Source organism: Prinia subflava, chromosome 2 (assembly GCF_021018805.1).
Source record: "Prinia subflava isolate CZ2003 ecotype Zambia chromosome 2, Cam_Psub_1.2, whole genome shotgun sequence".
Taxonomy (NCBI): Eukaryota; Metazoa; Chordata; class Aves; order Passeriformes; family Cisticolidae; genus Prinia; species Prinia subflava.
In genome coordinates, this window is record NC_086248.1 from 86,829,205 (window position 1) to 86,852,312 (window position 23,108).

The 23,108-nt window shown below is 36.6% G+C and overlaps 1 protein-coding gene across 1 annotated transcript in view; it reads right to left on the minus strand.

Annotated features, from left to right (window-relative positions):
- ZFAND3 (zinc finger AN1-type containing 3) overlaps nt 1-23,108 on the minus strand; it is a 132,891-nt gene that overhangs the window by 41,679 nt on the left and 68,104 nt on the right. The window contains exon 4 of the mRNA XM_063390869.1: nt 5,265-5,444. Within this exon, the coding sequence (XP_063246939.1) occupies nt 5,265-5,444 (180 nt within the window). The remainder of the gene's footprint in view (nt 1-5,264; nt 5,445-23,108) is intronic.

The window sequence follows — 23,108 nt, forward strand, 5'->3', positions numbered from 1 at the left end:
AAATCCCAGACAATGTAAAACAACTTTTACTATTACCTAATTTAATAAAAGCAAAAGCCTGAGAAAATAGCTCATTCTTATTCTGTGGCATAGAAACCCAAAGATGCCTGTAACATCAAAAACCAGGCAGGTGCACATCCTGTATTGGAGGTGTGTCCCCTCTTACTTCAATACAAGACAAAAAATTGACTACAATGAAAAGGAATACATGACAATCTTGTGGGTTGATGAAAAAATTAAAATTATTCACCATGACCCACCTGCAGGTTTCTCAGTTATGTTTGGGTACAAGTTTAATACTGAGTCACGTGCGCTTCACTGTAGCCTGGCACAATTTTACTGGTTACTGCATTCTTTTGAATAAGAGGAAAATATAGAAATTGGCATGAGAATAAATCAGGGTGGCAACAAAGCAAATTACTTGCTACAACCATTTGTGACAAGCGAGACTAAAACAGGCAGCTGGCTTGGTCTGTTCCTACATCTACTACTGACAGAAGTGGGTATGCACAGAACCTTCAGCCAGATGAGCCAGAAAACAAAGTTCCCCTTTGACTGAATTAGGAAAACACCAAACTAAACCCCCAAAAAACCCCAAAAACACAGCTCCCAACACCCAGAAAAAAACCTAAAAAAAACCCCCAAACAAATAAAGGCAGGATGTACAAAACTGACTCCTACTGCAATAAGCAGCTGAATTCTCAAAGTCAGGGCATTTACAAAAGTATACAATGAATAGCATCCAAGAACAACTGCCAGTTTAAAAATCACTCTCCTTAAAAAGCACAAATTGAAGTTAAGGATGTCATCATAATAACTCAAAATGTGAAGTATTTTCAGAGCATACATAAAAAACCTGTCATCTAGGATTCTATTCACAAACTCAGGCAAAATACAAAAACTGTGAAGTTGTTATAAATTAGTAGAAACCTTTTGCATAGTGTCAGAGAAACGGCCATTCAGCAAGAAAGAAACAAAGAAAGAATGCACTTGTTTATCCATTTTTCACAAATTTATGTTGAAAAACATGACATATATTTTTATTTTATTCCAAAGAGAAAAAATACCATTACTTTTCGAGTGCTGTAGCCAATGTGGCTTTTTACACAGTCGTGCTTCAACAAGCAATACAATTCAGAGTATAAACATCCAATAGGTGCAGCAGGAAAAACAATCTCTCACCTTTCTGCCAGGTATCTCCTATAGAAGCCTACTGCATCTTTGTCTCAGGACCAGTACACTGCACATCACTAAAATTACTCCATAATTGGGGGTATTTCAGTGCTTCCACTGCACACAAATGCTTAATAAAATAAATGATTTTATAAAGCATTTTTCTAACCGTATCTTGCAAATTGAAATGTTTGAGACAAAAGTGTTTTAGTTTTGATGTGCAACGGCTCAAATTCTGAGGGGTATATGGAAACTAGCCAAAATTTACAGATATCCAGTTGTGCAATCCCTTTGTGTTTGGGCATCTAAAATACAGCACACAGGGAGGTAAGGTGTGGTCAGTGATCATCACCATCTTTCTGGGTTGAAATCTCCAGTGTATTTTCTGTCATTCATACCAGTAGCTCAGATCTTTGTTTATCTTCTTATGAATTCTTCAACACAGGAATGAAGAGTGTTTAACTCTTTTAGAAACAGCAGATAATATTGCAGAGATATATTTTGTCCTTTTTCAATTGTGGTTCTTGCTATTCAAGAAGGCCAAGAAAAGTTAAGCACACAATTAAAATAAAATCCTGTCAGCCGAAGCTAAAAACTACTGAAATACCAAATCTGATCAAGCTGCCAGAGCCAGTGTTCTTCACACTGACATTTCTCCTGTCACATAACAACACAGTTAATTTCAAACCTGCACAGAATCAGCTTTAGCTCTGCTCATACAGTGACAGAAAAATGATGTGACAGCCCCAAAGAAAGCATTGAAGGCCTGAAACTAAGCAAAATTATTCCATGTGCAGTGTGACCTTTTCTCTACCAAAATACATAGAACCTTGCTTAATAAGCTGCTTTTTTTTTTTTAAAGAATGTTGGTGGCTGAAGGTAAGGACATAGAGAAGTGAGGGCCATTGTCAAATCCATTTTTTCCTGAATGCTAAAAATAATCAAAAACCTTGCCCATCCAATATTACAAGGAAATCTTTGACAGAGCAACTGGCTGATATAGTGACTGATGCTGAAATAACTACCATTAGGAGCTCCTAAATGAAAGGAGGAGACAGAAGGAAAAATGAGAACAGATGAAACTTATCTGCACATAAAGCAGCAGCAGAACAAAAGTTAGACTGACTTAACTACCTGTTAAGAAATGGATCAGTAAAATCCATGAAGCTCTAGACTAACTAGAGCTGTACCAATATCAATATTCTTTGCAAGTTTATTTCAGAAAATTTGCTGCAATTGGTGAGACCTGAAGGTTTTGGATAGAACCAGGCAACACAAGAAGTATCTGTGGAGGGGAAAAAAAAAAAGAATTCCATAGAATTCCTCCCTCACCAATTTCAACAGCATTAAAAAAATCAATAATTAATAATATTCCATAAAAGATCAAGCCCACGTGAAGGAGGAGAAAAAAAAATACTGAAGTTGTGTCACTGTCTCCGGATATAAATTTTTAACACCTTTTTGTTGACTGTAAATATAATATTGAGAACTATCTTTCACCTATAAGGAGGAGAGGTTTTAGAAGGCACAGCAGACATTGTGGTAGGTAACTTCAGAACTGAGGCTGGTGGGAGGTGGGAAGTCACTACAACCTGGTTGTATATCTAAGACACTCAGGAATGCAAACGCAACTCTCACATAAAATCAAAACAATAACAAAAAACTACACAAATACTTGCACACTGTCAAACTGAGCTCCTGCAAAATATAGTTCCAGGCCTACATAATTAATTCCGTGATGAAGAAGGAAATAACTACTTAAAAACAAGTACAAAAACCCTCTTACTTTCTCTGATATAGAGTATGAATCCTACCATATGCGATTTCTATGGTTTTCTCCAGTTGTTGTAACATGAATGACTTTAACTGCCTAAATTACTTGCTGCAATTTTGTCCCCTCTGTTCACCCTGTGGACTCAAGTACTGTGGCAAATGCCTTGATGCAAGATTCTCCTCAAAATCTTGAAATGAAAGAGAGGTGAGTGGAATGAAACATGAGGATCCTTCCTGATTAGATCAATTCTCCCACACTTGGATAGGGATTACCACAATGATCCCATACAAATGATGTCTGATGAATTACCACAATTCTGTTCAGAACAGAACACAGCTATATGTCACCACATGACAGTGAACAGCATCAGGCTTTGAAGAACTCAGCTGTACTAAATGCAGTGCATACTTTACAAAATATGCTGCAAAATAAATAAATATTGCACAGAAAAAGACACCCTCAAACTGCAATCAGAAAGACATTTAAGTCTGGGCATTCTTCATTAAAGGAAACAACCTTGCAAAATAAGGTCATTATCCATCAGAAAGTCTCTATCTGTATATAATTATTTCTGATAAATGATATTAAGCTTCATTAAAGAGGTAGTGGGGATGTGAGAGAAGGCAGAACTGTAAATAAATCTCTCCACTGTATTTCACTTAAAAACATCCCAGCAGGAAATCATAAAGAGAGTTTTTTTAATAGGCAATATTTTCAAATGCTCTGCAGGCTGTGCTGCCTAATATCCATCATGTTCAGTGTATGCTCACAAGCTTGCAGTAGTTCAGGATGAAGGACACCATTTCATTTCTTTCCCATTCCTGTAATCACCTTCCCACTTACCAAATCTTTCTCAGCCACAACAGAATCACTGTTGTAACACATTTTCATTTCTACCTGAACAGATTTTCAGAAAAGCTGACCCAGTAAGCACTACAGAAGCACCCTGTGACACTGGCTAACAAGAGAGCAGAGTGCTGAAGTCCCCTGCACTGTGCAGGCCCAAATGTGTTGCTGAAGCACAATGTTTTTTCCTGAATTCTCCAGGAAGCTAGTTTTAAGGCCTTGTTTTTACAGCAGGTTACAGGTTTCCCCTGAAGAAGCACTGAACAGAAAGAAGAGATGGAAGGGTGGTCAGCAGCAGCTGTGTACACAAAGCAGAGACAAGAGTTACATGGCAAGTTTAGTCTCATGACAAGAGAATTTTCACATTTGAACACTTGTATTTCTTACAATACTCTCAAATGCAGCTAGATAACAACATCACAATTTAAAAGTTGACTTTAGTTGGTATAATAAACCACTATAATCCCAAAATGACATTTTATGCTTTGTCCACAGCCAACCTGCATAATTAAAAACTCTTAATACCTGTAAACAGAATAAATACTTGGACAACTCAGCAAAACCATCCTATGCAAATAGTTAAGACAATTGAAAGCAAGACATTTTAGTCCTAATGTTTTGTCAACACTGTTACTTCCAGCAGTTGCCTAAATGTTCAAGAACCAGAGTAGCTCTTGCAAATTTCCTACTGAAAAACAAGCATCTTCTTGTAAGGTGTAGATCTATTCACTAGCCACAACCTAAAGTAATCTCAGCTCAAGGGGGTTTCTCTCTATAGAGCATCTTCTAAAATAAATCTAGAACTGGAGAAAAATGAAGCTACAAATTACATATAGGAGCTTAGGCTGTAGAATGTAGATTTCAAAACTAAACATATTAGATGCAAGATGAACTTTATACAGAGGTTTAGAATAATTTAAGAGCCAATTTTATCTCACTGTATTTGCTAAGCATTCTAACTTACCTTCAGGGAGAATTTTTGCCTGACAGTTCAATAAAGACAAAAGATAGGTCACGAAAGAATAAACTACCAGATGAAACAAGTTATATGCAAGTAGCAGTTTAGACAAAGACACATTACAGTCATCTAATGTGTTATGTGCAACTACAGTAATTAAAAACCAACATGTTTTAAAGTTAAATTTCACAAGATATTGGTGTTAATGCTAGAATATACATATGAATTTACTACTAATGTGAGAAGAGCATCTCACAATTAAATTCTTTCCCACAAATCAAATGGCTTACATATACATGAAATATAATACATCAAATGTAAAGTTAGGTAAAAACTTCTGTTCTATTCTTCAGTTAAAGCTATCAATGTTTATTTTGTGAATAGCTTCTAACCTTTCCCTTCACTCCAAATGCCGGGCCATTAACTTCTAGAAGGGGTTAGTGAAACATAAACCTGAAAACAAAGCAAAACGTTTATGCCTCCTTTGCTTTCACTTAGGACTCGTGCACTTACATTCCTCTTTGCTCGGTGAAGTTACATTCAGTTCTGTCAAGAGTTGCTGGTTGGAGTTAGCGGCCTGCGTGGTTAGAGAGGTATTGCTGTTGTCACTGTTCGTTTCCCCAGAGAACAAATCTGACTGGCTGTTGCTTGTGCTGGGAGTAGAGTCATCGTCTGCCTGTTTCTTCTGGAAATCTGTCAAAACCGAGATTTTAGATGTCATCATACTTGCTCAGTCTAATCATCAAATTTTATGCAAAAACCCCATGTAATAAAAATAAGCCAAAACACTGCCAGAGGTATCATCACTTTGATTAACACAAACAGTGGCCTTCGAATTTTTACTTCAGACTTAAAATCTCTTAAAAATTATTTGCTGGAGAAAAAAGATTTTCAGTATTACACAAAGGTCTTGTTTCCCCAGTCATCCAAGAGTATTCAAAGCTTACCACAGCACATGGTATCATTTTTAAAAGGGTTTACACAAAGCATGTACAGAAACATAAAGGGAGCAGACATCCAGTGAGGGATGAACCAAGGCATGTCATATAGCACTATGGGAATGTGACACTTTTCACTGCCATTATATAAAACAGCATCAGTAACAGTGCTGGCAAAGGCAGTGCAGACAGCTACAGTTCCAGGTTAGCGTGGGGAGCTGGTGAGGGATTGCCTCTGCATCATTGGTTTGATGGTATTTGGGGGGGAATGTGTGGGAAGAGGTGGGGGGAAGGTTGAGGTGTTTCCTCCTTCCTTCACTTACTCCAACACTGGTACTAAGAGCTGCCCACTGATTCAAGAGCAGAGAGTTAGGTATGGAAGGTGAATCACCAAAATACATTAAAGATGTGTACAAACAATTTGGCTTCAAAATTTTCATTTTTTATCAGCAAATGCCAAGTCACACTTGTCTCCAAACTGCCCCCATACTCCAAATCCCATGTGTCTGACAAATGTCACCCTCTGGCTTACCTTGCCTCCAAATTAGATTCAGGTTTGAGGGGAAATATTTTCAAATGCAAATCCCCCACTGAAAGCTGCTTCTTAAATCTGCAGTCTTGATATATGATTGATTATAGCATTAGTCTACCAGCTACACTACTGGATTTCAGTCTGGCACACTCTGCCTCTGGGAAGCACACCTGCCAACCAAGTGAATTTTGGTTTGCTTAGCATTTAGTTCTCTCATCTCTACTTTGTAAAGAAACAGCTGAAGTGCACCACCACTTGGTATCTAAGTACATTTTTTCTAGATTACATACAAGGGTAGAATTTATTCAATACACAAATACACAGATAAATCAATATTTGGTTGCTCATTATAATGAGAATGACAGAGAAAAAAACAGCAGTCTATAAATATTTGCAGATGATGATATGTTAGAAACACAGGTTGCCAACTTGACTCACTGGGATTGGGAAGCACTACAGTCAAACAGCCCCTAACTGCTGATTTAGGATTTAAATGATTTGCCAGAAAAATTAAGCCTTAACTTCTGCTGTGGAAGAGTCAGCCAGAAGTCCAGATAGGAGAGGAGCAAGCTCAAAGCCAGGAAGGAGGAAGGGGAGGAGGTGGCAGACAGGAAAATATCCACCTCTACAAGACAGCTATGAAAAACCAGTGGGAAGGAATGAGTTTTGTCAGGGATGAGTTACAGGACTCAGGAAGATGCTCTACTCAGGCCTCACAAGTTACCAACAAAGTTTAACCCAAATCGGACTTCTGAATTTTATTTGTGTGTTTGTGCAACCAAGGCGGCTTCAGACACTTTTCTACACCAGCCACAATCAGGCAGCTGCGGCAATTGTAAAAGTTCAGAGCTGCTGCAGCAGCAAAATCCACCATGGCAGTGAAATGCTCTTTGCCTCCGTGAACTCCTGACCTCCTGCTCAGAACTAACTTTTACTCAGCCTGCAAATCAATTAACTTTCAAAAATGTTTTGGCTTGCTCAGTTGAGCGGAACCCAAGAACACGCCCTGCCCCTGTTTTAACCCCTTCTTCATTACAAACAAGAGTACTTGAGAAAAGCCTTAAGACTGATGATCCCAAGCACCTGAAACACAAGAACTGTAACTGAGGCTGCCTTGTATTCTGTCCATGTATGGGGGGGGGCATTTGGCTCCTGTCAACTAGCGGGGCTCATTAACACAAATAACTTGCAGATCACCTTGCTCTCCCTGCAAGCGCCAGAAAGTTGGCAATACTTCCAGGAGAGCTGAACCTAAATAAATCCAGTTAAGCCTTAACTGCTTAACAAATAAAACAAAAATACACACATGATACAGGCAAGACCCTGGCAAGTTTTGAAAGGTAAGCTTTATTCTGATTAAAATCAGAATGCAATTCTGTTGACAGAACAATGACCTCACCTAATAATCTCAACAAGGAAAAACCAGAACAAGAGTTGGCAAGACATTAATCATCATTTGCAGAAGTTCCTATTTAATTGGAAAGGCATGAGAAATGCTTTAATTTTTTTTTTTATTGAGACTTTCACTGTACTAGCAAAATCCATGCCAAAATGCACAAGGGTGACCAAAAGTCCATGAAACCTGCACTGCCCTTTCCTAGTTAATGAAACGTATCTTTGCAGTTTTTAACACAAACTATCTTCATTTGTCAGAAAAGATGTTTTATTTTTCCTTTCCTTTGCACATTGTCTTCCTTTCTCCACTGCCTTCAGGTCTGATGGTTTTGGTTTTGGGGGCTTTTTGGGGTAGCTGTGGTGGGGTTTTTTTGTTAAATTGCGAAGTATCCCACTCTTAACTATATGGTGGAGTCAGCATCAAAATAAGACATTTGCTCTTTCCTGCAAATACAGGGAAATAGTAGGTGGAAAGATCTATCAATAAAATGCAAGAAATGCATTCAATAAACTCTCACTGCATGGCGGAGGAGTTGCTAGGAATAAGCAGCTGTCAGCCCTCAAGCTCCAAAATCCTTTTGCTTTGTTGAGTTCAAGGGTTCCACACCCAGTATCTCAAACAGTTGAGCAAGAACAGAATATCTCAGAGCTCTCATGCACTGGGTATTAATACTAAGAGTGTTATTTTTGTTTTGTTGCTTAGTATTTCTTTGTAAACAAAACAACCACTATGTGAATAGACAGACAATGATAAAAACATTCCATATTCTATCTATACAATGAATTCTAATTGCTTAAACTAAAGGAAGGTAAGAAGATGCATTTGTTTCCAGACTTCAAGTAAGAAGTTCCTTCGCAGGACAATTTTTTGGCCATTTTTATTCATAAGATAATAGTAATAATGAAAGCCATTGCCTTTACAGCTTCTGATTCTAGCCCATGAAACTGGAGTTGCCACACAAAATCACACCCTCTGCACACCCCTAGAACTCTGAAGCTCAGTTGTCCAGTGACTGTTACCAGGTTACCCTGAGGAACCCGCAAGAGCCCATCTTCCCAGCACGTTCATTTCATCCATTGCCTCAAGAACAAATATTTAGGACATCCAACCCCTACCACCTAAAATACTTGATTCTGTGACACAAGAAATCAGACAGTCCCAATTCCAGTACCTAGCTTTCTTTAGCCATCAATATCCAACAAAATACCTAAGAAAATCTTGAGTTCTCAACTTTTGCTTAACTAAGGGCTCTGTGACTAAGCAGGAAATGACCTTCACAGCTTCTGGTAACTTCTGTGATAACAATCAGTTAAAACTTAAGGTAAGTATGACCATTATCAGTATATCACAAATAATTTCTTCTGAAAAAGACAGACATGTCAAAGTATTACATGAAATGACAGTACTAAGCCAGACCGTTTCCTCATTTGCACTCCTGCTATGGTGTAAGAAATCACGTCATCTCAAAAATCTCCTTTGGGGTTATTTTAAGAGTATAAGTTACAAACAACTCCTATTGTGTGACCTATAACAGATGTTTCATTAAAAAGAAATAAGTTCATTCAAATATGTTATGGAAGAGATAAAGTCAGAGTAAACACCATGCTAAGGGAAGAAAATCAGAGTCTTTAAAGAAATTATTTTAACTGATAGGAAATAGTACACTTCCTTACTCTTCAGTCCTACAGTTCCCATAACACAGCTATGTGAATCAGCAAAAAGGTTATTTGGAGAGTGCTAGCTTCTTCCACTGCATTAAATGCACAACCTGCATTATTCCCAGAGCAACTTGTTCTTTTACTGAGCATAAATTAATGTGTGTAAATTAATAACATCCGATGTCTCCAGTCCATAGCACCCCAATGTACACAACAGACTTGCTGCAGTCTACTCAGAAACCAGTTCCACAATTAAAAGAAATTGCTTTCTGAGAGTACTCTATGGGAAGTAACACGAATGTTATGACATTGAAACTGCTACTGTGAAATCATTAAATTATGGCCTTATTTTCTTCTTTTCTTCATGTGTCTGTTCACAGAACGGAGAACAGAGAAACTGTTCACACATGGCCAGGGAATAGTACTGAAAGTCCTAAAGATTTTATTTACTTACTAAGAACTCTTCACTGACTTCACTGGTTCACATCTTACTGAAGGCATTTCAAGTGTCATTCATACATAACTACTTTTTGCATAATAAATTAAGGTGAGATGGATAAAACCTTCACTTTCAGTACATACTTGAATTCAATCTAGAGCTCCAATAATGGCCTGGCAATAAAACTCCACTTGGAAAGAGAAATTTTAGCTATTTTCTTTTTAAATAATACGCAGACAGAAAGATGCATTAGCCCACTTGGAGAATAAACACAGATACCTGGCTATTAGGGGAATGCACCATAGAATGCACAAGCATTTGCATTAAGACGTGACAAACAAAGTCATAAAAAGGCATCAGAGGTATGTATTAATTATAGTAAATTATATTTAGAACTATATAAATAAAATATATTAGACTGGAAAGTACAAAATTACAACTGCAGTATAATCTTATATGAGCTATCAGCAGATCTATTCACCTTCACAGTACAAAGTATTGAAAGAATTAAACAGTTAAAATACTAGAAAGGTAATTTTCTATAAAACAACTTTATTTAAAGTTATGAGCATGTATGATACAGGAAAGCTATTCTGCTCTTAGGGGTATTATTCATAAATATAATATTTCTTTTCAGCTTTTCTTCTTCATGAAGAAAAACTGAATTGACTTTTTTATGCTGTTATCCTTTATGATTGCTACACTTTTAAAAATCGCAACACATTATTAGTAAGTTTAAAATAACACTGAGTTTTGCATGTTGCATGTATTGAGTTTTTCATAAGCATTACATTGTCTTTTCAAATAAGCAGAGAAGTATTACAAAGGCAAAATAAAAAAGATGCATCTGCAAAGGTGTCAAATACAGACAACACAGCTGCAATTACATGTATTTATCACTCAGGAATAAGGATCAAGTTATATAACAGCCTTATTTGTAAAGCTTATGCAATGTATTAATATTTTGGGGATTTTGCTTGGTGGGGGTTTTGTTGTAGGGTTTTTTGTTTGTTTTGGTTGGTTGGGTTTTTGAGAGGTGGGAGGTCAGGGGGCTCTCCTCAGGAAGTCTGATGATGCTGTGTTATGAGCTGGTTTTCTCTCCAAAAAGACACTCTTTTCTTAAAAATGACATTCCATAATAAGCCTTATTTCCCTTGGCTCAATCAAATGATTCTTCCCCAAAGCTACACAGGAAGGTTTAGATTTGACTACCAGATTTTGCCTATTATTTAGCAAGAAAATTCATGAATAGCTAATAAGCAAAGACTATCAAGGCAAAAAGCATAACATTCTTACAGATGACCTTCAACTCAAGATCCAGGTCATTATTACAAATGCAGACATGTTTTTAAGGAAGGAAAATGCAGTTTTGTACAAAAGAGTCTACAGCAACTATTATAAGCCTGTATTAACCAGGCTTATAACACATTGCATGGTAGAGATGAAAAAACCTGCCATTTTTACAGCATATGATCCCACCATTTCCAAAGCAGTTGTGAAATCCTAAATTGATGAAATAGGAATTTCATTATCATCTAGAAAATATTGCCTGAGAGCAGCTTCCCCAAAGAACAAACCCTCCTTGCTCTGCCTGATAATGACAATTTACCTACTGTAGCTATTTCAGTACAGACTGGGAACAAGGTTACTGAACACTTCTGTACCCTGGTGTCACATTTCCCATTCTTACATAAAGTAGCAGGCTTTCATTATTTCAACTAAAATTTCATTATTTTGAAAACTCATCAATATAAAGAATAAATATTATTGACAGTTACAGCATCTGGTAAAACTAGGACATGAAGACAATTTAATACCCAACTAATTGACATTCTGTGGATTCTTGAATCTGTATCAAAGGATATTGGTAACAGACCAATGCTAGGGTAAAGCATGAAATTTAAGTAACTGAGGAACCACTCCACAAAACAACATAAAGCAACCACTCCATAATGACTGCAACAAATATTTTTCAATGATATGTGGAGTGGGTATTCATTAGGAAGGGCACATACCAGAATGAACTAGCAGTAAGACACCAACAGAGTGGGCAAGCTTGCCAAGGACTCTTACATGCTCCTCTGCTAAAGATGGCAACCACAACAATTTTACCAATTCCAAGAAACAAGACAAGGAACTCCACTACTTAACAGCCAGGAAAAGTAAAATCCTGTAGCCATCTGAAGATCCATCTGGCACTTAAGAAGAAGAAACATTTAACATGATCTGAGGGTAATACAGTGGAAAAATAATATGAGAAAATTTTTCAAAAGTACCTGGGGAAAACATCTAAGCAGCTGTGATCTGCAGAATTTGCTCTCAAAGACAGCTTGGAGAATGTGTGATGGGGCATTTTACAACAGATGAGACAATTCTAGAAAATGCTCAGAAATATAAGCATAAAACTGACCAAGAGCAGCATACTACCCATAAAAATGCACCTCCTCTATTATTCCCCTGAATTTTGGTATGATTTTCACTAGAATTCTTACAGTATTAGTATCCCTTTACAAAACCGAACAGATTAGTAAATGTGCAAGTTTGAACTAAATTCAGAATGATGAGACATCAAAATTTACACTCCTAAAGGGCGAGAAACATTTGTTCTGATGAGGAAACTGACCCATGAACCCATAAACCCATAAACACTTCAACAGCAGCGAGTCCTATGAAACAAACTAATGGAGTGAACTTCTCCAGGTGCATTTATAACAAATGAGGGATCTTGAAAATGGGATTGTTAACTGACAGAATTTAACTCATATTTATTCTGGACACATAGGAGCTATTATTTTAATAAAAGAAATATTTCAATTAACTTTTCTTGTACTGGAGCTATCTTTCAAGTCACCTTACCATGCCCTTTCCAGTATCTAGAGAGAACCTTCCAATTTCAAGACACATGTCTATTATTTTTTAATTAATTCCTCCAATCTAATTTATGTGATTCCAATTAACATGTACATTTGCCTCATTTTCTGTCAATAATAGTCAAATTTATGGTTCAAGCATTCCCAAATGTTTGACTATGCCATAAATTGAGAGGATTTTCACAAGGGACAAAAGGCCTATGCAGCAGTTTAAACCTTGCTTAGTAGTAAGCCACTCATTAATTCCCTCTCCCTTATATTTGGTTAGGGGATCTTAACAGCTACCAATACTGAAACTCTCAAACCATTTCCTAGAATCACTGATTTAACAGATTCTTTTCTTTTGAACAGCCCAGAGGCTTCTCTGGAAGAAAAGGGAGAGCAGGCACTCTCATCTCTTGGCCTCACTTCCCCAGACCCAGCCAAACACTTTGAAATGTGTGTTTGTAAGGAAGATTTAGCACTTTCTTACTATTTAGGGTTTTTTCCACCAAAGCAATGAATGGTGAAGGGGTAAGATTCCCACTCCTCTCAAGCTTACTGCAACATGATGCTTCTTCTTGTAATACACATCTGCCTTTCATATGTGCTACCTACAGGAAAGCATGCAGAGGAATCTCCAGTCTGACAGTCCTCAGTTGTTGAGGAACAACATTGCAACAGTTATGTTTATATGACAATCTGTGACTTCAATAATCTACAATAATGTGAAGAAAACTGAAGTAATGTTATAATGATACAAGTGAGAACACTCACTGAAATCTCATCTGACACCTTTCTGCAACAGCTTTTTAACTATGCAGGGAGTCCAGAAGCTTAAGGGAGTAGCTGTAGTCTCCCACTTACCATCCCCTCCATCACATTCTATAACCATACAGAAATGCTGCACAGGAGTGTTCAACCCGCCAGCAACAACAACAAAAAACAACCAACCAACCAAGAAAAGCAGGAGCCCAATGGCAAAGAAAAGAAAAGCTGGTTTAGATTTATAAATCCCAAAACTCAAACACTGAGAACTCTCCCTAGTTGTGGTTGCCACACAATAATTTTGACTATGGAACATCATGGCTTAGAAACCAAGCCCATACTTAAGCATACCATGCTTATTTTCAGTAAAGTTTAAATATACATATTTCTTTTCCAGTCCTTTAGGAACAAAAATATCAGACACAGACACTGAATGCCTACATAAAATAAACATTGCTTAGGCCCCTCTTTGAGCATCAAAACATGATGAAGTTTTGAATTAATAAGTTTATTTCTTATTAAAATTGTTTTTTAGAAGAAGGCATTAGAAGTATTGAATATAAGTCAAAGACAACATTCATTTTACTTATTAGCCAAATGGTCCCAAAGAAAAAAGCTGGAACACATCTCAACACTTGAAATCGGTATAAAATGGTTGCAAAAAAAAAGTCATCTATCTGAAGTTCATGGATTTTTAAGTATTTTTTTCCTTACAAATGCTGACTATTTGATATTGATTCTTTTAATGTAAAGAAACCAGAGAAGTGTAGAAAAGGAAAAGAAATGGGAAAACTGCTCTCCTCAGAATGCTGCATTCCTGTCCCTGGAGTGGAAAACAGATAAATACACCTCTCCTCAATTCACCTTATTTTTATATAATAAAGACATGAGAACTTAAAGCACCTCCTATGAAGTGATCCTTCTGCCTGTCAGTGCTGGAAGATCACTGCTGAAATTGCCTAAAACACCCACTCTTGTCATTGTCTGTATATCCATATTAAGACAAAATGCAATAAAAGAAGAGGTGTAAGAAGAAAACAATCCTTTTGCTTCTCCTATCCATGATTTGTCATTTGATGTGATCTGACTCCCTGGGCTATCAATTCCAAGTTAATGCAGGTATGGAAAAGTAGCCTTTCACCCGTGGTGTTTCCAGAGCTCTGTTGTAACTTGGCACAACAGGTGTGGAATCCCTTACAGAATCTTCAGTAGCAAAGCATAAACCTGCAAATCAGAGCAGTGATGTGTTGACCTTAAACAATGCATTAATTAAATGCTGGTAATGTCGGGATCCTGCACATACAAACAGGCTTTTGTAGCCAGTCCTCCATGTCTAAAGTTTTGTTCCTCTGAGTTTAACAATATCACAGTCATGGAATTAGGACTCCTACTCATGGAAATGTCCCAGATTTTTTGCTTTTCAACTGGAGCCTTGCAGAAGATTTACAAGGTTTCACAAGTTCTTCTATTAATGACATACAAAACAAAACTAAAAGTGTTCTGAGTGTTCAGCCTGGATGGGAGGGGGGATAAGAGCAATTTTCACTATGCTGTGAAAGAACAGCAGAAAAAAATCATCATAAAGTACTTACTAAACAGAAAGGAAAACAAGGATCAAAAATGTTATTCTCACACATTCTGCCAGTTTGCTACACTTTCTGAAGTGTAATGGGCATGAAAAGCAAGGAACTAAAATATGCCTTCAAGAAGCATTTTAAAGCATTTTTGTTATGTCTAAACAGAGCTAGAAATAACAATTCTACAGATGAGCTCACATCTTGCATGATTGATAGATTGAACCCATCCCTGAACAGCTTATAAAAAATATTTTAAACAATCTGTTTCTTGGCATTAATACCCTACAAGATAAACAGTTAACAGCAAGCCTTCTCCTCCAGTTAGGGTGGCTAATTGTGTTTCAAGTACAAGTAATTACAGACATTACACTGGAAACTGAGGACTGGCACATGAAATTCAGACCAAGCAGCTAAATATGAATAAACTAAGAGATTAATTAAATTTTCAGAACGAGCCAAATGATTGCCAGAAGCTATGAGCTGTTTCGTGCATGCTGTTCTGATTACCTGCTTAAAGCACCCACATCCACAGAGCCTATTCCTAGAGCCCAGCAAAAACAGCAAAATGCAACCGACCCCAGCAGCGAGAGGGGAGGAGCAGAAAGCACGGACTGCCTGACAAACTCAGAGAGAAGGGGGCCAAGCAGCCTAAGCCTCCCCCAGCATACAAAAGAGCTACAAGGGCAGGGAACTATATATGCCATTCAATAATCTTTTTAATAAGTTCTCCTAGCTCTTCCCCGCCATGAAGGTTCCAATTCAGTGTGAGAGCAGACTAAACTCTAACATCTACCACCAGAGGGAGGTGTTCTATTAGGCTGCATTTTCCAAAACCTTCTTTCCCTGCACATTGATTTCTATTTTAATTATCTTCAGCAGAGAAAAAGCTTCCTTATTTCTGTAAAGAGACTTTGAAGAGTCTCTTTTTATGTACATCAATTTTAGAATAAGTACTGCTATGGCAAATTTGATTATTTAACAGAAGCAACTTGGTAACTAAATCCATCCTTTCCATCTCAAACAATCAACAAAAACCTTGCCCTTGATCCTCTTTCTGACACATAAAACAAAGACAGCAGAAATGCTCATCTTCCATTATGACTGGGGACCATTACAGAATTTTTTTCCAAAACAGAAACAATTTCTACTTTCTTCAGTGAGGAGGGAGGAAAATAAAAAAGAAAATAAAAATAAAATGGAAAAAAAAGAGAAAAATGTGAAGTGGCATCACCTTGCTGTGCAGCACATTATCAAACTTGAAAAATAAATTTTAAATTAAATATGAGAAAAAGTGATATAGTTACAGAAGCAAGACTCTTTGGTAAATTCTGCTGTATACATCTGTAGGAACAGGAATGTCGTTTTCTAAGAGACAAAGGAGTGGTACCAACAATGTCTGACTGCAAGAATTTAATTCTGGTAGAAATTTGAGAGGACTGAGGCAGAGACCTCTGGAAAAACAAAAAACATTGAGTGCCTACACTAGCAAAAAAACTACCCCAATATACAGTGCCTAAATGGCTCTCTTGAAATAGCCACTTCTACTGACTACAGTGAGCAACTCAGCCATGCATGAAAAAAGAAAGGGAGATCTCACACCCCTGCCATCTTGCATTACAATGATTTCTCCTGTTCTGCCTAAGTAATAAAAACAAACCCCTCGTCTGGGTAAAAAAAAAAAAAAACCAAAAAAAAGAAACAAAACCAAACAACAAGAGTTGTATGTTTCCTACAGAGCTGAACAGGTAATATCTGCAACAATCAAACCAAAATAGAAAAATAGAAATCAGATGAAAAATAGAGAACAAGGATTTCCTCTATCACTCCAAATACAGGGTACACCAAACGACAGCCATCAGGAGAAGAAATCTATCATCCATTGCATTGACTGTTTCTAATTAAAGTCTGCAAGTTCCACAATACATGAATACTAGATGGTAACATTTATCAGGACAATCTCCAAGGTTAAATCTGATCTTGCCAGAGAAACAGAAATATATCTAAAAAAAAAAAAGGGAGCAAAGTTTTACCCATTAAATGGATTTTTCTTGGAAACAGTGACAGTAAATCTAAATTGTAATGCTCTGTGACTGATGTTCCAGTGTTTGTCCTCATCTAAAATGCCATAAGGTAACATTTCAATCCTGCCTAATTGTCTGTATTAAAATATCTGAGGCAAACAACTTGAAAAGTTACTGTTCTGAAACACAGATTTTATTCTCATAATCATATACTAGGAGACCACAGTGACATATATAACACCAGATATATTTTAATGCCTATATAAAAAACAAACTTCAACAACAATGAAATATATTCAGCACAGGTAAAAATGAAAGAAGTTTTTCGTTTTTCTACATGGGATAGGAGCAATGGAACCATTAATTTTATTCATACTATGGGCTTGGCTTCTCTCTAGAAACACTGGTTACACACACAAAAAGATGTTTTATGTGCTTATTCAAATAAAAAATAGGCTGCACTAGATATTCTGTAAGACAACATCAGGAAACATCTGTCTTTCTATTAGTTGTCCAAGATTTCTGTAAACATTAGTATATTAAGATTCACAGCAAATAATAGTGGCAGCTCAACTGAAAGCAGAAGTAAAATGGAAGGATTTTAGGTAATTAAATCAATCCACAGCCCAACACCTGAATTTTTCTTTTCCTAGAACTAAATTCCAAGTTGATGCACGTCTTCTCCAACACTTTTAATTAAGAAATTAATTTGTAGATCTGCATGCTAACTATACTGATATTCCATAGGAACTCAAAGTCTGAATTTTAAATCTTGTTTCATAAAGGCAAATCATCTGCAAATCTCCTACACACAATTTCACAGGCTCAAGAGAGTTGCTGGTTATGCCCTATCTTCTTCCTGCCAAATTCAGCAATGACTAAGAACACATTAGCTCTACAAACCCTATGATATGAAACCCATATATTCAGTTCCATCAACATACTCCCTTGCTAATTAATTTGTGACCTCTACAACGCACTCTGGGACTTCAATCTATAATCTCCTCCAGTTTCCAGTTCAGAACATAACTCAGTCTTGACTGCAACACTGGTCTGGCTTCCTGCTTCCTTCATTTCCAAGTTCCCCAGGCTATACTAGAATGTGTCAGCTGCATCTGAGATAAACAGTATGATTACAGAAGCTGAACTTTCAATTACAAGATTTCAAGACCTCATATTTAATTTAAGCAAGAACACTCATTTTTATGTTTTGCAGACATTTACAGTAGCAGCTGTGCTACTTCTGCTTTGCCTGGTCTGTCCCAAGTTGAATTCTGCTCTATCAAATTACCAACAAACTGAGTTCTAGTTGTGATGCTACTTAAATTAGCAGACTCAAATTTGCACATTTAAAAGATTTTTTTTAAAAACAGAGACAAATAATTTGGTAGGCCAGAAGTGACCATGGTGGCAGAGGTGACAGATGAAATCCAAGCTTCTGTAGCATGTTCAGCTGGATTATTTCAAGCTGCTTCACACTGAACTGCACACCATTTAGAGTGAAAAATGTCACATGCTCCATGACTGAAGGTTAAATTTGTGTTTACTGTTGAGTAATCTTTTCAGCATTATCAAACACACTTTCAATACTGTTAGCCATATTTTCATAACCATTTTCTAAGGGTATCCAACTGTCTTTAGAGATAGGGAAAAGCTACATACAAGGAAAATTAAGCTACTAGCCCAATTTCATGCTGGAGACGCATGACAAAGTCAGGAAGCCAAGATTCATTTCAAATTTAGGAAGGGTTTCTTTGTTGAGTATTTTTAGAAATTTTGAGAACAGTTTGCCCTATCTGCTTAGTCTGGCACCTTGCTCACAACTGGAGAGGGTGCTGACTAGTCACAGCTTTGGCTGGTCCTGTACAAACATTATTTTATTCAAATTAATGAACTATTTTGGAATTGCTCACTTGTGCACAGGAAACAGTTTGCAGAGAGCAAGCAATGTTGCAGTGAAAAATGGAGCTGAGGAAAGAACAACAGAAAAGAAATAATACAGTTCTTAACTATACTGTGTGAAGAGCTCAATGTCACAGATCAATATGAAAATTCTGGAAATAACCATTTTGCTTGTGAATTGTAATGCTTGCCATTTTTATCTTAATTATCTTAATCCTTCTACACAAACAGACCTGTTTTTAAAAATTATTTTTGAAAAGAGATCACCCAGTCCTTCTGAAAAGAAACAGCACTTGTAACATCTTTATAAACACTACACAATACTTCAGTAGCTTGATATTTTGCTAACAGCAATTTGACTGGCATAATTTTAAATGAAGCAATGCCACAGCTGACATGAAGAGCTTTTCAGTACCTGACTTTTACTCTCCTGTTCCAGAGAACCCAGAAGTAGCTCATTATAATGTATGGAAAAATTAACACCGTCTGATTCTCGAACTACTTTCTCTTACTCTCGCTTTATCAAACCTGAAGTCTCTTTCCTTCTCCACACTCCCTCAAAAAAGTAGTGTCAGAAATGTAGATCTTTTGCTCCCTGGTCAATTTAAAGATGATTTACACAGTCAGTATTTCCCATCAAACTTGCTTTACAAGAAAACTACACAGTTGCATTGATTTGCAATGGCAGGAGAAAAACTGCATCAATCTGAAAATCTGCAGCAGTCCTTCATGTTGAAGACATGGCAATCACCTTAAGTATTTTCAGACTAGTTTTCACATCAAAATTAGGTAGCAGAAAAGTAATGACTTTCTAAAAAGCATTCCAGTCACAAAGACAGCTAGGACCAGGCTTGTCTGTCAAATCATTGCAATGCTGGGTTCTCAAGCTTTCTGTTTTATTCACAGTAAACACTGAGGCAGACACTGGCCAGTGGGGAATGGTAATGCTACATGCCCAGAAATGATGTTGCCATCAGCTTCTAAATTAGAGACTTGTGTGATTTTCTGCACAAGCTGCCTTCTAGGCTTCTTTCAATGCTGTAAAAAGTATTTTATCTTAGTGATATACATCTTCTTTTCAACACTTATTTTTAGGGAGCAGTACCAGATGTTACAGTGATTTGACACTTCATGCATTTTCTTTCTCCTCCTTTTTGATAATATCCCCAATCAAATGATATCTCAAAGACACTATACAAAAGGGAAGTTAAGAGAATTGTAGGTCGTATTTGCATTGTCTTCTCACATGAGCATAATTCTACTTTCTTTTTCTTTAAGTCATTCTCTTTACTTCTGTTATCAAGCAAGGGTAAAAAAAAACCCCATGGCTAGAAGCAAGTTAGAGCAACTTTATTCTTAACCTGCTGAGAGAGCAAAACACACTAACACCGGGCAAATGCAAAGCAGTCCCAATGCAGCTGAATCCTGTCAAAGCAGAGCATGCCAGAAGTATCACGTTTAAGATCTTAAAGTTCAGTAAAGGTACAGAGCTATCCCTGCTATTCTCAACTCATTTTCATAGCTTCTTTAGGGAAACAAAACCCAGCCTGCTGTTCCAGTGCTGAGAAAGGAGAGTTTGTATTCTCTTCTTTACCCGTTCAATGACAGCAGAACGAAAGGCTTTCATCAAATCTCATGTGGTGAAGAACATAAAGCTGTAGCTTTCCACCTGGATGCCTGATTAGTACTAAAATACCTTCAAAGACATCTGCTTTTAAATACAGAGGTTGGTAGCACAGCATCCCTATGTTAATACAAAATGGCTGTCTAATTGAAGTTCAAATGAAAGTGATCCAGAAGTGCCAAGCTAAAACTACTCTGCAGATTTCTGTCTTGCTTACAAAGTTTTACCATTTTTCACAAGAGGAGACAAACTCTCTATAGTGTGTTATGTCATGGATCTATCATTGATGCCTAGAAGTTCCTTGGTACCTATGCTTGCTCAGTTTTTCAGAAGGAGTCAGATGTGAAAAGTCCAAAACTATGAATTTCTGAAAGTTTTAAGCAAGAGGTTACATGATTGGTTTAGGCAAAACCCAACATCTAGTCTGTATTCAGCTGCCAACAATGCATTTCTGGAAATATTCTCTAGGCTGAAGGACTAGAACTTGCATCAGAAAAGTAAAGAACACTAGAATATATATGTATCCAATTAAGAACAGTTGCTACTTCTTGTTTGTTTAAAAACACATCAGACTGATGAATAATTGAATTAAGAAGTGATTAGAAATGCATAGATGCAAATGAAAAAGCAGCTAAGATGATAACAACTTCACGTATTTTATTCAACTAAACCATAAGTGCAACCAAAATATATTTAAGGTTTACTCAGCAACTAAATAGAATGAGAGAAAAGGGAATAAACAGGGAGGGATTAGCTATACCATGAGAGAAAAGATGCTCTTAGGTAACATGAACCTGAAAGGAATTTTATCAGAAAATAAAAATCAAAAAGAGATATTGCAATAACAGCATGCAATTTGCATACTGCTTTTTAAAAAACAATTCTCATCTTTAAGAAAGTACTCACCAGTCCTAGGTTAATCAAGATGCAAAATTATTAGAGGAATATACGCATGTATATACACCAAGCACTCACTAAATTATTTTAAAAGTAATTCAATAATAAAAATTTGTAACAAAAATACATCTACATACAAAATATACCTAAAGTAAATCTATCTTAAATCTAATTATATTTATGCATTTTTGCTGCACTCCTAAAAATGATTTGGTAAGAAAAAGGTCTGTGAGGAAACCCAGTAGGTCCATTATCATTTCTGTTGTCCCTGTAGAGATTTGAGCAGGCTGGGACCTATTTCCTTCTCTAAACTCTACCACATAGTCCCTCTTTTCAAATGCAAATGGTGTGTGAGAGCACAACTATTTAATTCACCCATTTAATCCTCTTAATGCTTTAAATATGCCAGAATTTGGTCACAATGAAGAAAGCTTTTCTCTTGTGGCACAGTATTACCTTTATCTACTGTATTTTAGTATCTATTTTTCATGCCCATTCACACTAATTAGGGCTTTACTGAGCAAGAAGGTAACAATTACTGCGTTCTCTAGGCAGCATAACATTGCTTCTTCTAATCAACATGTTGCAAAAAGACAAGACAAAGGAAATGACAAAAAAAAAATCCTGAAAACCAAAAAACATCAAGTTATTTTAATCGAGTACCATGACAGGCAGTTATTATCAGAAACTCTGATATACAGTATACTGTCAAACCACATTTTTAGTAAATACATGAGCTAGAATTACAAGAGATGCTACTCTGCCCTTTTTAAAATACAAATCCATACTCAGAAGCAAATACTGATTTTTCTCAGAAGTGAAAAGAAGAGCAAAGAATAAGTGCAAGACAGGCAACTTGCATTACGCTTCAGAAAGTTCTACTACTTTAATTATTTTTGCTGACTTCATGACATTGTACTTCTTACTGATTAAGAAACCTTTCCCTTCAGTATCTATTATTGGTTGCATAGTCTCTGCTAACAGCAGTCTTTTATATAAATATTTCAAAGGCAGACAGCTGTGAAAAATCTTCCAGACTTCATACCAATTTTCTGTGGTTTCACCTGTTATTATATAAATTGAGATAGATATAAATTTCACCAGGATTCTAATTCTTTGTATGTTCACTGATATTTTGTATATTTGATTAAAAGGATTTTAAAAATACATACTTTCAAAGTGTTTTATATACAAAAAGTATGCTTTAGGAGATTGTGTGGCAAAGAATTCTGCCATGGAACTTTAAGAAGTTTGAACTTCAAGTTTGTTGAAGAAAACAAAATCTCCAAAGTGATTTTATTTCTGTTCTCTTTATTGCACCAGACTCAAAAGAATGAAGTAACTTCCTTGTTACCATTCACTGTTTCATGACTTACACAATTCACCTGCAGATTTCTGGAATTTGAGAGCAATGTAACTCTTCAGAACATCTTCTGACATTTACATTTAACACAGCCATAACACGTTCCCAGCACTTGCTGAGTTATTTTCTGACGAAAAAGGAAGAAAGGGAAAGGAAAGCAGTTTGGAAAACACAAAAGGATTTTGATTCTACTGATAAAATTCTTTGTGCAAACAAGTTACTGAACGTGTCTGACATTTGATGTCAATATTTTAAGATTTGACCACCACTTTTCAAGTTATATGCAGACATTTGTGTCAGATCTGTGTCAGACATCAGTTAAACTCTCATCAGATATCAGTTACATGTACCTTAACCTGAATTAGTATCTTTTCAATGGGCAACAAATCCCTG